The 14,186-nt window shown below is 30.0% G+C and overlaps 1 protein-coding gene across 1 annotated transcript; it reads right to left on the bottom strand.

Moving 5' to 3' along the window:
• Positions 1 to 99: 99 nt before the first annotated feature.
• LOC126836950 (uncharacterized) lies at positions 100 to 13,752 on the bottom strand. The gene is made up of 23 exons (XM_050570671.1): positions 13,441 to 13,752; positions 11,369 to 11,410; positions 10,299 to 10,618; positions 9,921 to 10,027; positions 9,767 to 9,857; positions 9,496 to 9,687; positions 8,508 to 8,646; positions 8,286 to 8,412; positions 8,149 to 8,209; positions 7,892 to 8,073; positions 7,181 to 7,349; positions 6,935 to 7,114; positions 6,660 to 6,841; positions 3,324 to 3,594; positions 2,590 to 2,696; positions 2,414 to 2,504; positions 2,143 to 2,334; positions 1,856 to 1,925; positions 1,625 to 1,751; positions 1,303 to 1,548; positions 686 to 854; positions 445 to 624; positions 100 to 360 (listed from the first exon to the last, which is right to left on the bottom strand). Exons 3-23 carry the CDS (start codon positions 10,516 to 10,518, stop codon positions 167 to 169), a joined length of 3,297 nt encoding a protein of 1,098 aa, XP_050426628.1. The 5' UTR covers positions 10,519 to 10,618; positions 11,369 to 11,410; positions 13,441 to 13,752; the 3' UTR covers positions 100 to 166.
• Positions 13,753 to 14,186: the final 434 nt, after the last annotated feature.

The following is a 14,186-nucleotide window of genomic DNA, read 5'->3' as shown; positions in this document are numbered from 1 at the left end:
AATTATTATAATCAGACATAAAAAACGTCTTTGAAATACAAAATAAACATATTTAGAAATAACTCAAGCTACACTCGTGATGTTATAATATTTTATACTAAAAAATACATAAATATCCCTTAACCACAACTGCTTATACATAAAAGTATATATAAGAATAACTCCACTACAGCGACCCAGGTACTTCTTTCTTATGATTTTCGAAAAGTGGTGTTAATTTTAAACTGGGCAACGAATCAGCTTTTAATACCAACTGTGTAGAAACAACAATATCTTTTTGTGTTCCCAGTGTTTCCAATTTCATGTGTCTAACAACCGTTGATAGTACCGTCTTCATTAGATACATTGCAAATTTTTGACCTGGAACAGTAATTAATTATGGTTTATAATATGTTAATCCAAATTGGTTTTGTTAGATTCATTTGTTAATTATATATATCATACCAATACAGTTTCTCGGTCCTGCGCTAAATGGTAGGTATCCATATGGGTGTCGATCGTTACACTGCTCTGGTAAAAATCTATCGGCATCAAATACTTCTGGGTTTGGATACATTGACTCGTCACGATGTAGTATATACATCGAAAAGCCTATAATACTATGTGCAGGTATTGTGTGGTTTTCTAGAATATTAATATGCTGATAACTTTAAGTCGAGTATAGAAATTAAGTTTTTTAACATACTAAGCTGTAATGGTTGGTTCAGTGTTCTCGTAACACCAGGAACACTGGGGTAAAGTCTCATGGTTTCTCTTATTACTCTTTCTAATATGGACATGGATTTAAGGTCTTCCATTGTAGCATCTCGATCACTGTCACCAAATATTCCCTGAAGCTCTTTTCGGATGTCCTCCTATAAATATCACCGGTTATATAAAATAGGTAATAAGAGTTTTTTTATTTATTGCACATTATTTTTAAAGAACTATGTGACTATATTGACAGACACATATTATCTTATTATGATTAATCAAAAAACTTAGAGATGGAATTCGATAAAATAAATGTGATAAATTTGTTATTACCCTAAATTCGTGGTAGTAGTATTAGTTTTTTTATTTCAATATGAACAATTAAATAGTTAAATTGAATAATTTTTTATAATATTAGTTATTATTTTATTACTTCGGAAACTTTAGTTGAAATTGAGATAATATTCAACAAAATTGCCTATAATTGACTACTTCATCTACTTAAAAAATGCTTGAATAAATGAAAAGATTAATTATTAATAATAGTTCACGTATAAAAATGTTCATATTTCATTTCAGATAATATATATTTATAGATATACTAAGCACCTGGATTTTTTGATTCATGCCGATGTGAATCAATGCCATTGTCATAGCTATTGAAGAGGTATCGTGTCCTTCAAATAGAAAAGTATCTACTTCTTCCTGAATGTCAGCATCTGTCATTGAGTTTGGATGTTCTTTGGAAATTCCGATTAATAGGTCAAGGAATGATTGTACTTTTTTGCTGTCTCCTTTAGTTCCGGTTATCGGGTTTTCGGAAAAATTAAGTTTTTGTTTTCTTTGTTGAATAACCTAAAGTTTGATTTGTGTTAAAAATAGAAGAATGACAAGTTGCGTATGACTGTCGATAATATTGTGTTTTTATTACATATTTACTAAATGCATGTAGTACTTTTAACGATTTAAAAAATTTTCTACCCAAAGTACTGATTTTGAAAATCGTGTTATTCAAAAGCCAAATGGTAAACATTCTTTTCATAAGTATATGACTCACACTAATAAAACAAAACATTTAATCATACATAATTTTACATTTAGGTATTTACGCATAGTTATAAATGTAATACATACAAATTACTTTTTGCTTGATTACACTTACGTTTTTATTGCGTTAACATAATCGATGGATTGTCCTTCTTGAGATCTCAAGCTCACACCCAGTATCGTTTCTATAAAATCAATCAAGAGCGGTATGTATAATCTAACAAACATCAAATATATGATTTATGAATGATAGAATTTTGAAGAAAAACTTGGTTGAATTGGTTTGTGTAAAGGTACATTGGCATTGCTGGAACTTCGCCAGCGCACTGCCGTGTACTCAGATTTAACTACATCAACACTCTCTCTCCTTAAAGTCTGTAGATAATGCAAAACTCAACTTACCGCATACAATATCTAATGCACATAGAGTCACGTGAGAGTCTAAGTTCGAGACAATTAGGTCATTCTTTGATGCATTGGCTAAGTTTTGCACTAAACCTTTTGCATGCTTGTTGAAAGCTGGTATATATGTTTCTAAAATTTTGAAATGAAACGTATTGGTCAGTAGCTTTCTTCGCGTTTGCCATTTCTCATCTAGAACATTACAGTATTTAATAATAAAATATAGCGACCGCAATATAATCGATGTAGGCAATTAGACGATGGATCATACTAGTGCTGGTCAGAAGCCCTTTGTTCAACCAAGGTTCGAGCACCCTGTATTCCGGTCCTTTGGTAATATGTTGAGTACTGGACAATAATATCTATAGCATAAAAAAGCATTTTTTCTTGTATTAAGAATGAAGATTGTTGTAATTAACGTATATGTCCTTTTATATGTATATTAACCTTTATGTCATCGGGATCGCTGATAAATACGTAGTCACGTATTATAGTATTGAAATACACTAATGGTCCAACACTTTTAAGAACGCTGGTGAAATAGGGTATTATATCTGAAATTTTCGGACAGTTGAGTAATTACATTTTCGACAACGGAATAATTCTTTATATTTATTGATTTATACTAGGGACGTGAATAAAAATAACTAATTGTATATTACTTTACATGATTTTTACATTTGCCTGTGACCCCTGAAACGTCTACTAAATTTGATCATTTCTACCGGGAATTGGACATTAATTTAAACTGTATTCAATCCTCTTGATTTATATGACTTACTACAGTGAATTATGAAATAAGTAACTAATATAACTGTACAACTCAAGTTATTAAGAAACTATTATTAAATACAATATAACAGTAAAGGATTACCATTTGTAAGAAGTTATATATATTTCCTGGCTTTTTAAAACAATGATTCACAATTCAAGTAAGGAGGATAAGAAGAATACCAATTTTTTTGTCTATAGTTTTTGTTAATAGTTTCTGTCTGAGTATGTTATACAATTTATTTTCGAAGGAATATTTAAAAAACGTTTTATGTTTAAAATATATTTTAATAGCCAGGGACATAAAGCCATTAAACAATATTTGGTTTATGCTATATCAGAACAAATCATTTTTTTATTAGGCATCTACTAATAACTGAAAAATTCTAAATATATAACAAAAATACTACCTTGAGGGCTCATACTAGCTAATTGCCATATAAAATTAATAGTTTCCAAGTAGGTTTTTGTTGAACTCGGTAGTAGCGATATTTGTTTTCTACGTTCGATCGCACGTTCGTTATAATATATTTTGTAGAGTCTGCAAGTTAGTAATATGATAAGCAATAACCATATTATTATAGAAATGTTCGAAACTGAAGCCAAAGCTCCAGAGAATATGCTCAGCCAGTTCATTGCGAGAAAACTATGAATCAAAGAACTGTTAACGATGGTATGGAATCACACACTGTTGCATTCACAATATACGTTTGTACAAAAATGAATGTTAAACTCAATGTCAAAGAAAATCCAATTTTATTGAACTGCAATATTTTAATATAAATGTAAATTATTTAAGTTTATAACTATTATACGTAATTTTCATAAATTATCATAATACACATAAATTAAAGAAGTAATCAAATATATACAAAACTACAACTCTGGGGGTTGTATGTGAACCTTACAATAGCGTGGAAATCTAGCTCGGGGGCAAATAAGACACCTAGGTCTTTTATGCTATTTACCGGCTCTAGGCTAATGCTGTTGATGGCATAGGTAAAGATAATAGCAGACCGACACCTCATAAAGGACATTGAGTGGCACTTTTCACAGTTAAACTGCAATCCAATTGAGTTGAACCAAGTAATCAAAGCATTAAGTTCACTTTGTAGAGACTGACAGTCAGCTATTGAATCAATTCTATCAAAGACTTTCAAGTCATCGGCAAACAAGTTATTAAGAAACTATTATTTAATACAATATAAAAGTAAATGATTTCCAATAGTAAAAGTTATATATATTTCCCTGCTATTTAAGACAATCATTCACAATTCAAGTAAGGAGGATAAGAAGATTACCAATTTTTTCATCCATAGTTTTTGTTAACAGTTTCTGTCTGAGTACGTTATACAGTTTATTTTCGAAGGAATATTTAAAAAACGTTTTATGTTTTAAATATATTTTAATAGCAAGGGACATAAAGCCATTAAAAAATATTTGGTAAATGCTATATCAGAACAAATCATTTTTTTAATTAAGCATCGTCTAATAATTGAAACATTCTTAATATATTACAAAAATATTACCTCGAGGGCTCAAACTAGCTATTTGCCATAAAAAATTGATAGTTTCCAAGTAGGTTTTCGTTAAACTCGGTAGTAGAGATATTTGTTTTCTACGTTCGATCGCACGTTCGTCATAGCATATTGTGTAGAGTCTGCAAGTTAGTAATATGATAAGCAATAACCATATTATTATAGAAATGTTCGAAACTGAAGCCAAAGCTCCAGAGAATATGCTCAACCAGTTCATTGCGAGTTAACTATGGATCAAAGAACTGTTAACGATGGTATGGAATCACACACTGTTGCATTCACAATGTAAGTTGTTGAGTAAGAAAATGTTTATTTATTTATTTGTAAATTATCATAATACTCTTAAATTAAAAAAAGGGCCTAAAAATACTATTACACATAATTTTCATAAATTATCATAATACTCATACATTAAAATGTTGATTAAATATATGCAAAACTACAACTATGGGGGTTGTATGTGACCCTTACAATAGCTAATGACCATTGTAGTCAATTCTGTATTTGTTAAATAAAAACAATATGCCTAATTATTTATTAATAAATTTAAATTAATATTGATATTCGTGCATCAATTCAAATTGTTTTCTTCACGATCGTGCACAAACTAACAAACAGAAGGTTACGAAAACCTAAATTTTTTTTTTTCCTAGATTTTAATCTTTGAAACTGTCCATGATGTGCAATTTATTTTAGAAATGTTTACAAGGTCAATATGTCCATTGTTTTAGAAGTTTCACGACATTTTTTTATTTTTTTAATATCTATTGTTTTATATCGTATCGTAACTACCAAACAATAAGCATATTATTTCTTCATTACTGTCAATTTTCACTATTTCCCATATAATGTGTATAACATCAAATCATATTTCAATATTAATGTTTATGGAAAAATTAAAGAATTATTCAATTATAGCAGTAACCTTAAACTTATAACCTTGTGTATTTTTTTTGTGTTTCGCTTTATGATCACTATTATACTACAGCTGCAGTACCTCCTTATGCTCTACTACTCGGCTGTAAAGTTGTATAGATCTTTTAGATTTTAATATTTAAAACTGTCCATGATGTGCAATTTATTTTAGAAATGTTAACAAGGTTAATATGTTTATTGTGCAAGATGTTCACACTATTTTTAATGGTTTTTTATTATTCCTTATCTGTTATTCTAAATCGTATCTTGACCACCAAAAAATGAAATGTTATATAATCACTACCGCAAATTTTCACTATTATAATATGTTAATAATATCAAATTAAATTAAAATATGTATAATTAAGTAAAATAAAAAGTATTATTCAATTATAGCAGTAACCTTAAACTTCTAACCTTGTGTATTTTTTTTGTGTTTCGACTATTACCCACCTTACAAATTTATTGTACTCGTTCAACACTCTTGGTAATATAATATGATGTTTGCAAAAACACAAATCGGCCCTTAGTGCGCCACTCAGACCCCAGTCGACAAACATTATTAGGTCTATAAACATTCTGTTTATAGACATGTGTTCCTAATTAAAGGAATTAATCTCAGGGGGAGGACTGAGGGACATGTTGCTTAGCACAAAACTCTAGTCGATATTGTCGCATTACTCTCTATATTTTTTTTTTGAAAGCCAAAAACGACAGGTCCTTCACTAATGTATAACAAAATAATATTATTGTTTTCGTGTAATTTTTCGGCTGTCGATAGACCGGAATTAGCTTTGTTCCGAAATGTGTGAACACCAGTGTTATTATCTAAGCAATATTTCTATTGGCCTTAGCAATATTACATACGAGGCTATTCACTTACTATAAGCGTCAGCTGGTTAATACATTTCAGAAAACATAATTAAACTTTTTGAATACTCTTACAATTGGCCCATTTTTTTTTTTATTAAAATTAATTTGCTTAAAATTTATAAAATAGATAATTAATAAAATGAAGTAAAAAGTATTTGATATTTACTCTAACAGCTGTTTTTATAGATAAATATTTAAGTAGGAAGAAAAAGGTGAAGTGTCCTAAACAGGTAATCGTCCAATGGCCATTTTAATATAAGATGAATTAAATTAATTTACCAAATAAATATAATTAACTAATTTAAATAAAAATTATTTGCTTTTATTATTATCTACTGATTATTACTATAATCTACAGGATATGTGAGGGCCTAATGTTCTAAAGTATATTTTTTTTAATGTTTCTGTCTTCTACAGTACCAAGTGATTTGATCTTTGATTTTCGAAAAGAGGTGTTATTTTTAAACTGGGCAAAGCGTCAGCTTTTAATACCAACAGTGGTAAAACAACAATATCTTTTTGTGTTCCTATTGTTTCCAAATGCTTGTATCTAACAACCGTTGATATTACAGTCTTCATTTGATACATTGCAAATTTCTGACCTAAAATGTTAAAACAGTAATTCCCAATTATTTTTTAAAATGACAATCTAAATAGATTTTGTTAGATTAGTTTGTTTATTATTTATATCATACCAATACAGTTTCTTGGTCCTGCGCTAAACGGCAGGTATCCATATGGGTGTCGATCGTTACACTGCTCTGGTAAAAATCGATCGGGATTAAATACTTCTGGGTTTGGATATATTGATTCGTCAAGATGCAAAATACAAAATGGGATGGCTATAATACATTCTGCAGGTATAATGTGGTTTTCTAAAATATTAATATTTTGATAATTTCCAGTCGAGTATAGAATTGAAATTAAGTTTTTAAACATACTAAGCCGTAATGGTTGATTCAGTTTTCTCGTAACACCAGGAACACTGGGGTAAAGTCTCATGGTTTCTCTTATTACTCTTTCTAAAATCGACATGGATTTAAGGTCTTCCATTGTAGCATCTCGATCACTGTCACCAAATATTCCCTGAAGCTCTTCTCGGATGTCGTCCTATAAATTTTAGAAATTATATAAAATAGGCGATGAGTTATATTTTTAAAGAACTATGTGATTATATTGATAGACACATAGTATCTTATTAGGATTAATCAATAAATTAAAAGATGGTATTATGGGATTAGATATGCGTTAAAAATGTACATAAATATAACTGTGACGAATTTGCTATTATCCTAAATGCGTAGTAGGTAGTAGTTTTTGTTTTTTTATTCCCTGATGCTCTTCTCGGATGCCGTTCTATATGTGTCAGGAGATATATAAAATAGGTGATAATTGTTTTTTTTTTTTTGGATTATATTGAATAATACTTATTAATACATGACTTCGAAGATTTTAGTTGTAAAATGTAATATTATTTAAAAAAGGATTGTCTAAATTTTACTACTTAATTTACATTACCGCCTAAAAAAGTCTTCAAACTATGTTCATTAAATAAAGAAATTAATTATTAATATATAATTTGTAAAATATTGACCAAAATTGTTCATATTTCGTTTTCCATAAGTTAAATAATAAATAAATAAACTTAGCACCTGGATGTTTTGATTCATGCCGATGTGAATCAATGCCATTGTCATGGCTATTGAAGATGTATCGTGTCCTTCAAATAGAAAAGTATCTACTTCTTCCTGAACGTCAGCATCTGTCATTAAGTTTGGATGTTCTTTGGAAATGCCGATTAATAGGTCGAGGAATGAATACACTTTTTTTCTTTCTATAAATAATTACAGTATTTTAAATCATGTATACCAAAAATTTATAGTAATTATAAAGAAACAAAAATTTAAACCCTTAGACTCGGGAATTAGGTTTTCGGAATAAATGAGTTTTTGTTTTCTTTCTTGAATAACCTAAAATTTGATATGTGTTAAAAATAGCACAATGATATGTTGTGTATAAATGTCGAATATTTAGTACTTTAATTACATTTTTACTAAAGGTGTGTAGTACTTTTAACGATTTATAAAAATCTCTACCGCTAGTACTGACGTTGAAAATCGTGTCGCTCCAAAGCCAAATTGTGAATATTCTTTTCATAAGTATATGACCAACGCTAGTAAAATAAAACAAAATTATTCCTGCTTTTACACTTTGAGCAGCTGAAGCAGAGTTATAAATATAATATATGCAAATTACTAATTTGCTTACGTTGTTATTGCCTTAACATAATCGATGGATTGTCCTTCTTGAGATCTTAAGCTCACGCCCAGTATTGTTTCTATAACATCAATCAAGAAAGGTTTATACGACTCTCGACAAGAACCTAACCGTGAAAAAAAGCCATGTTCTGCACACAAATAAAAATCACCCCATCAAAAATGAGGTATTTACATTGTGGTTAAGTCTGTTCTTTCATTAGTACATAAACTCGCTTTACTCCTACTTCCATTAGGTATTCTGTTGTTTTTTTTTTTATTTATTTTTCTCAACACTTGGTCAGGTTTTGAATGAGACACAGCCTTTTTAGATCTGAACTTAATACTGCCGTTCAAGTATTGCATTGACTTAGCAATTTGTTATCTTTTAGCTCAATGTTGCTTGTGTAGAAATATTAAGTATAATAATATTGTGAAACTTTTTTCTTTTATTCCGAGTTTTCTCATTCCCATCACCCACATAACTCCTATGTTGTTTTATGCCTCATTCAAAAACTGACCAAGTGTTAAGCAATTAAAAAAAAAAACCGTGTTGCTCTTGAAAGTATAAGTGAAGAGCAAACTTGGCCACAATGTGGATATGATTGTTGTAGAAAATCAAGAAAACAACCATTGATAGTCTTAATCAGTGCCTTTGCGGTACTAATTTGAGAAAATTGCAGAAAGTTTCAGAGATCTCAAGCTCACGCCCGTTATGGTTTCTATAAAATCAATCTAGAGTGGTATTATATAACCTAACAATCATCAAATATATGATTTTTGAATGATAGTATGTTGAAGAAAAATTGTATAAAGGTTAAAAAAAAAAATAGCAATAACTTTTTGAAAAAATTGTTATTGGTATGCAGTGATTAAGTTATTGTGAGCAATGCATCTATCATTTACTCATCTTTAAACTAATGCCAGCGTCAGTACTACATCAACTAAATCAACACTCTCTCTCTTCTACAAGGCTGTAGGTAACGCGAAACTCAACTTACCGCATACAATATCTAATGCACATAGAGTCACGTGAGAGTCTAAGTTCGTGACAAGTTGGTCGTTCTTTGATGCCCTGGCTAGGTTTTGCACTAAACCGTTTGCATGCTTGTTGAAAGCTGGTATATATGTTTCTAAAATTTTGAAGTGGAATGTATTAGTCAGTAGCTTTCTTCGCGTTTGCCATTTCTCATCTAGAACATTACAGTATTTAATCATAAAATATAGCGACCGCTTAATAATCGACGTAGGCAATTAGGCGATGGATCATACCAGTGCTGGTCAGAAGCCCTTTGTTCAACCAGGGCTCGAGCATCCTGTAATCCGGTCCTTTTGTAATATGTTGAGTACTAGACAATAATATCTATAAGACAATAAAGTATTTCGTCTTGTATTAAGAATTAGGAACATTGTTATTAACGCAAACCTTTATGTCATCTGGGTCGCATATAATGATGTAGTCACGTATTATAGCACTGAAATGCACCAGTGGTCCGACTGTTTTAAGAACGCTGGTGAAATATGGTATCATAGCTGAAATTTTCAGACTAAATTTTTGATTGCTGAATTTTAACGCATGAAAAATTTCAAGTAAATTTAAAAATTAAAGTAAATCTAAGTAGTTTACAGCTATAGATGTAGAGCTATGGCTATAGCTATAAAATGATCTTCTCCGTTTAAAATGTTAACTTCATATTTAATACTAATGTTTCTAATTAAAACTATATATTTTCTTCTATTAATTTTAAATCCTAGGCATCCACTAAAAAATTGAAAAGTTCTTAATATTTTACAAAACTATTACCTTTAGGACTCAAGCCAGCGGCGTGCCATGTGTGCTTGAGTACTTCCCAGTGGGTTTTTGTTATACTCGGTAGTAGAGATATTTGTTTCCGACGTTCGATCGCCCGTTTGTCCTGATACATTATGTACAGTCCGGAAGTCAGCAATATGATAATCAATGTCCATATTATTGTGGAAGAACCTGAAGCCAAAAACCCGGAGAATATGCTCAGCCAGTTCATTGCGAGATGACTATGGATGATCAGAGAACTGTTAACGCTGGTATGGAATCACACACTGTTGCACTGCTCACAATGTTAGTTGTTGAGAAATAAAAATAACCTATTTGTTTATTTGTACATCAATATACATTATCAAGATACGCACAAGTTCAAATAGAATAGTATTATATTAAAAATAATTATAACGATAATTGTTTGTTGATTAAATAGGCCATAAATAGTATAAATAAGTGATACAAATGCCTAACAATGAACCGTCAAACATCTGCAACACACGAGAATTTATCAAAACCACCAACCTCAACGAAATCATATAACGCTTGTGGGTTAGGTTTGGTCCTAGATGCTAGTCGATTATTCAAATGTAACAATATTTTTCAATCATGTAAACACATAACCGAGGTACTTAAGATTTGAGACCGACGTGCTTTGAATGGATTTTGAATTTAACAACTTGAGTGTCAAATCATTGTGCATTGTGTCATTGTTTAAAACAAATCTGGGCTGCTATATTATATTATTATGGTACAACACTTTAACCATTGACGTCCGACTAAAATAACATTTTCTCTAGGTCAAAAAATTTTGTTCTAAAGTCAAGCAAATACCTGTTTATTTATAAGTGATCTCTACGTGATTTTACAAATATCAGTAATAAATTATCATTATCATATCATATAAGACACACCGTGTTATGCATACATAATCAAATTGTTATTTGTAAACTTTAATTAACTGTGTTCTTCTTATCGCATGTAGTCCTACAATGTTATGCTAAAATAAATATTGACCTAATAAAGTTCAAATTCATTTGCATTGGAAACACTATTTTCCATAGGATTATTCTTACCTGGTAGCCAGGACGTTTGACTTTGACTTTGGTTTTTTGTATCTAAAATTAAATATAAAACGAGCGTAATTAATTGCATGTACTGATTAGTTGTTTGCTACATTATGTTGTAAACAAGTTAATGAACGAAATCGAAGTTGGACCATACATACAGGTTTGCGTTAATTACAATGTGCCTAATTATTGATATTAGAAGAAATACTTTGCTGTCTAAGAGATAATATTTTCCTGTACTCAACATATTGCCAAAGTACCGGATTACAGAATGGTCCATCCCGGGTTGAACAAAGGGCTTCTGACCAGCACTGCTATGATCTTTTGCCTAATTGCCTATGTCGAATATTAAATACTGTAATGTTCTAGATGAGAAATGGCAAACGCGATGAGAGTTACTGACTTATGAGTCCCACAAGCATGCAAACGGTTTAGTGCAAAGCCTTGCCGGGACATCGACAAATAAAATAACTTTAACCACTATAGAAAGTTAAGCATAATGAAGACTCCCCAAATTCCTAGTTATGTAGATTTTTACCACACACTTAATCCCATAAATCCAACCCTGATTATATTGTTAAAATATAATGTATGAAGCATTAAGTTCACATCTAGAAAGGCTGTGTCACATTCAGAAACTGGCCAAGTGTTGAGCAATATAAAAAAAAAAAACAGATGGCTCATGAAAGTGCGAGTGAAGTTATGTTATGTACTAAAGAAATATCAGACTTGGCCACAATGTAAAATATATCACTACTTTGATGGACTGATTTTTTTTTTTGTGAACGAAAATTAGTAATTTGCATATATTATATTTATTACTCTGCTTAACCTGCTCAAAGTGTAAAAGCAGGAATAATTTCATGTTTTATTTTACTAGCGTTGGTCATATACTTATGAAAAGAATATTCACAATTTGGCTTTGGAGCGACACGATTTTCAACGTCAGTACTAGCGGTAGAGATTTTTATAAATCGTTAAAAGTACTACATACCTTTAGTAAAAATGTAATTAAAGTACTAAATATTCGACAGTCATACACAACATAATATTCTTGTGCTATTTTTAACGCATATCAAATTTTAGGTTATTCAAGAAAGAAAACAAAAACTTATTTATTCCAAAAAAACCTAATTGCCGAGACTAAGGGTTTAAAGTTTTGTTTATTTATAATTACTATTTATTTTTGGTATACATCATTTAAAACACTGTAATTATTTAGAGAAACAAAAAAGTGTATTCATTCCTCGACCTATTAATCAGAATTTCCAAAGAACATCCAAATTCAATGACAGATGCTAACGTTCAGGAAGAAGTAGACACTTTTCTATTTGAAGGACACGATACATCTTCAATAGCTATGACAATGAAATTGATTCACATCGGCATGAATCAAAACATCCAGGTGCTTAGTTTATTAATATGTATATTTAACTTATCTACAACGAAATATGAACAGTTTTGGTCCATATTTTACAAATTATTTATTAATAAATAATCTTTTTTATTTATTGAACACAGTTTGAAGCCTTTTTTAGGCGGTGATGTAAATTAAGGTAGTAAAGTTTAGGTAATTTTTTTATATGATATTGAAAAATTAATCAATTAATGTATTTAATTGTTGATAGTGGGATATACAAACTTAAACTACTACTTAGAATTTAGGATAACAGCAAATTCGTGACATTTATATTTATGTAGATTTTTACCGAATACCTAATCCCATAATACCGTCGCTAATTTTATTGGTAATCTTAATAAGTTAATGTGTGTATGTCAATATAGTCACACAGTTCTTTGAAAATAATGCCCAACAAAAAAAAAACATTTATCACCTATTTATATTACTCCTGACGTATATAAGACGACATCCGTGAAGGGCTTCAGGGAATATTCGGTGACACTGATCGAGATGCCACAATGGAAGATGATAGCCATACAGGTAGGGGAACGAGTAATAAAAAGAAACCACGAGACTTTACCCCAGTGTTCCAGCCATAGTATGCTCAAAAACTTCATTTCCATACAAGGCTTAAAGTCATCAAAGTATTATTATACTTAAGAAAACCACATAATACCTGCAGAATGTCCCTGTAGTCATTCCAATTCATTTAATGCATCGTGCCGAGTCAATGTATCCAAACCCAGAAATATTTAATCCAGATCGATTTTTACCAGAACAGTGTATCGATCGACACCTAAATGGATCCATGCCGTTTAGCGCAGGATCTAGAAACCGTATTGGTATGACATAATTAATAAAATATAAATTGATCTAACAAAACCCCAATTGGATTTTTTTTTTTTGTACTATTGATATTTAACAATATTATGGATTGAAGTTATAACTTAAAAATTGAGTGTTTTACACAGTCAACGACCGGAGTGAACCAGTTAAATGGCTGTACTAATTTGATAATAATAATATTACATTCACTGTAATATTTTTATCTTTTTTTTTTATCTATAACTTTGAAACTATATATAATTGATTATGGGTTTTTTCACTTCAGACATTTATTTTGAACGCAAAAAATTACATTATTTTTCTTTTTTCAATTAAAAAGTGTTATCAAGTTAACTTGTTGACGAGTTATAGTAATAGTATAGTGGTAAAATAGCTAATGTTTTTCGAGTTAACTTAAAAATGAATAATAAACTTTCATAATAATAATAATACAAATAATAACGTTTTAGTATTTGATCCTCCGTCAGTTTTATGAAGGGAAGAAATATATAAATTTTCATTACTTTTGCAGTTTTCCTTAACGATATTGTTATTACTTTTTTTTTATTGTTAGGCCAACGGCAGTAATTAATAAAA

The sequence above is a fragment of the Adelges cooleyi genome, unplaced genomic scaffold, assembly GCF_023614345.1.
Source record: "Adelges cooleyi isolate 19-005CV unplaced genomic scaffold, UGA_ACOO_1.1 ACOO_flye_CR_arks_rails_tigmint_CR_PRNA_247, whole genome shotgun sequence".
In the NCBI taxonomy this organism is placed as follows: Eukaryota; Metazoa; Arthropoda; class Insecta; order Hemiptera; family Adelgidae; genus Adelges; species Adelges cooleyi.
This window is presented reverse-complemented; position numbering and strand designations above follow the sequence as displayed.

What these genes read in the sequence shown, in the direction of transcription:
- LOC126836950 (XM_050570671.1), bottom strand. Translation starts at nt 10,518, where the DNA reads ATGAACTGGCTGAGCATATTCTCCGGGTTTTTGGCTTCAGGTTCTTCC. An exon ending in AGCTAGTATGAGCCCTCAAG is followed by an intron (nt 2,697 to 3,323) that starts GTAGTATTTTTG and finishes CGAAAATTTCAG; the next exon opens with ATATAATACCCTATTTCACC. An exon ending in GCATGAATCAAAAAATCCAG is followed by an intron (nt 855 to 1,302) that starts GTGCTTAGTATA and finishes TGATATTTATAG; the next exon opens with GAGGACATCCGAAAAGAGCT.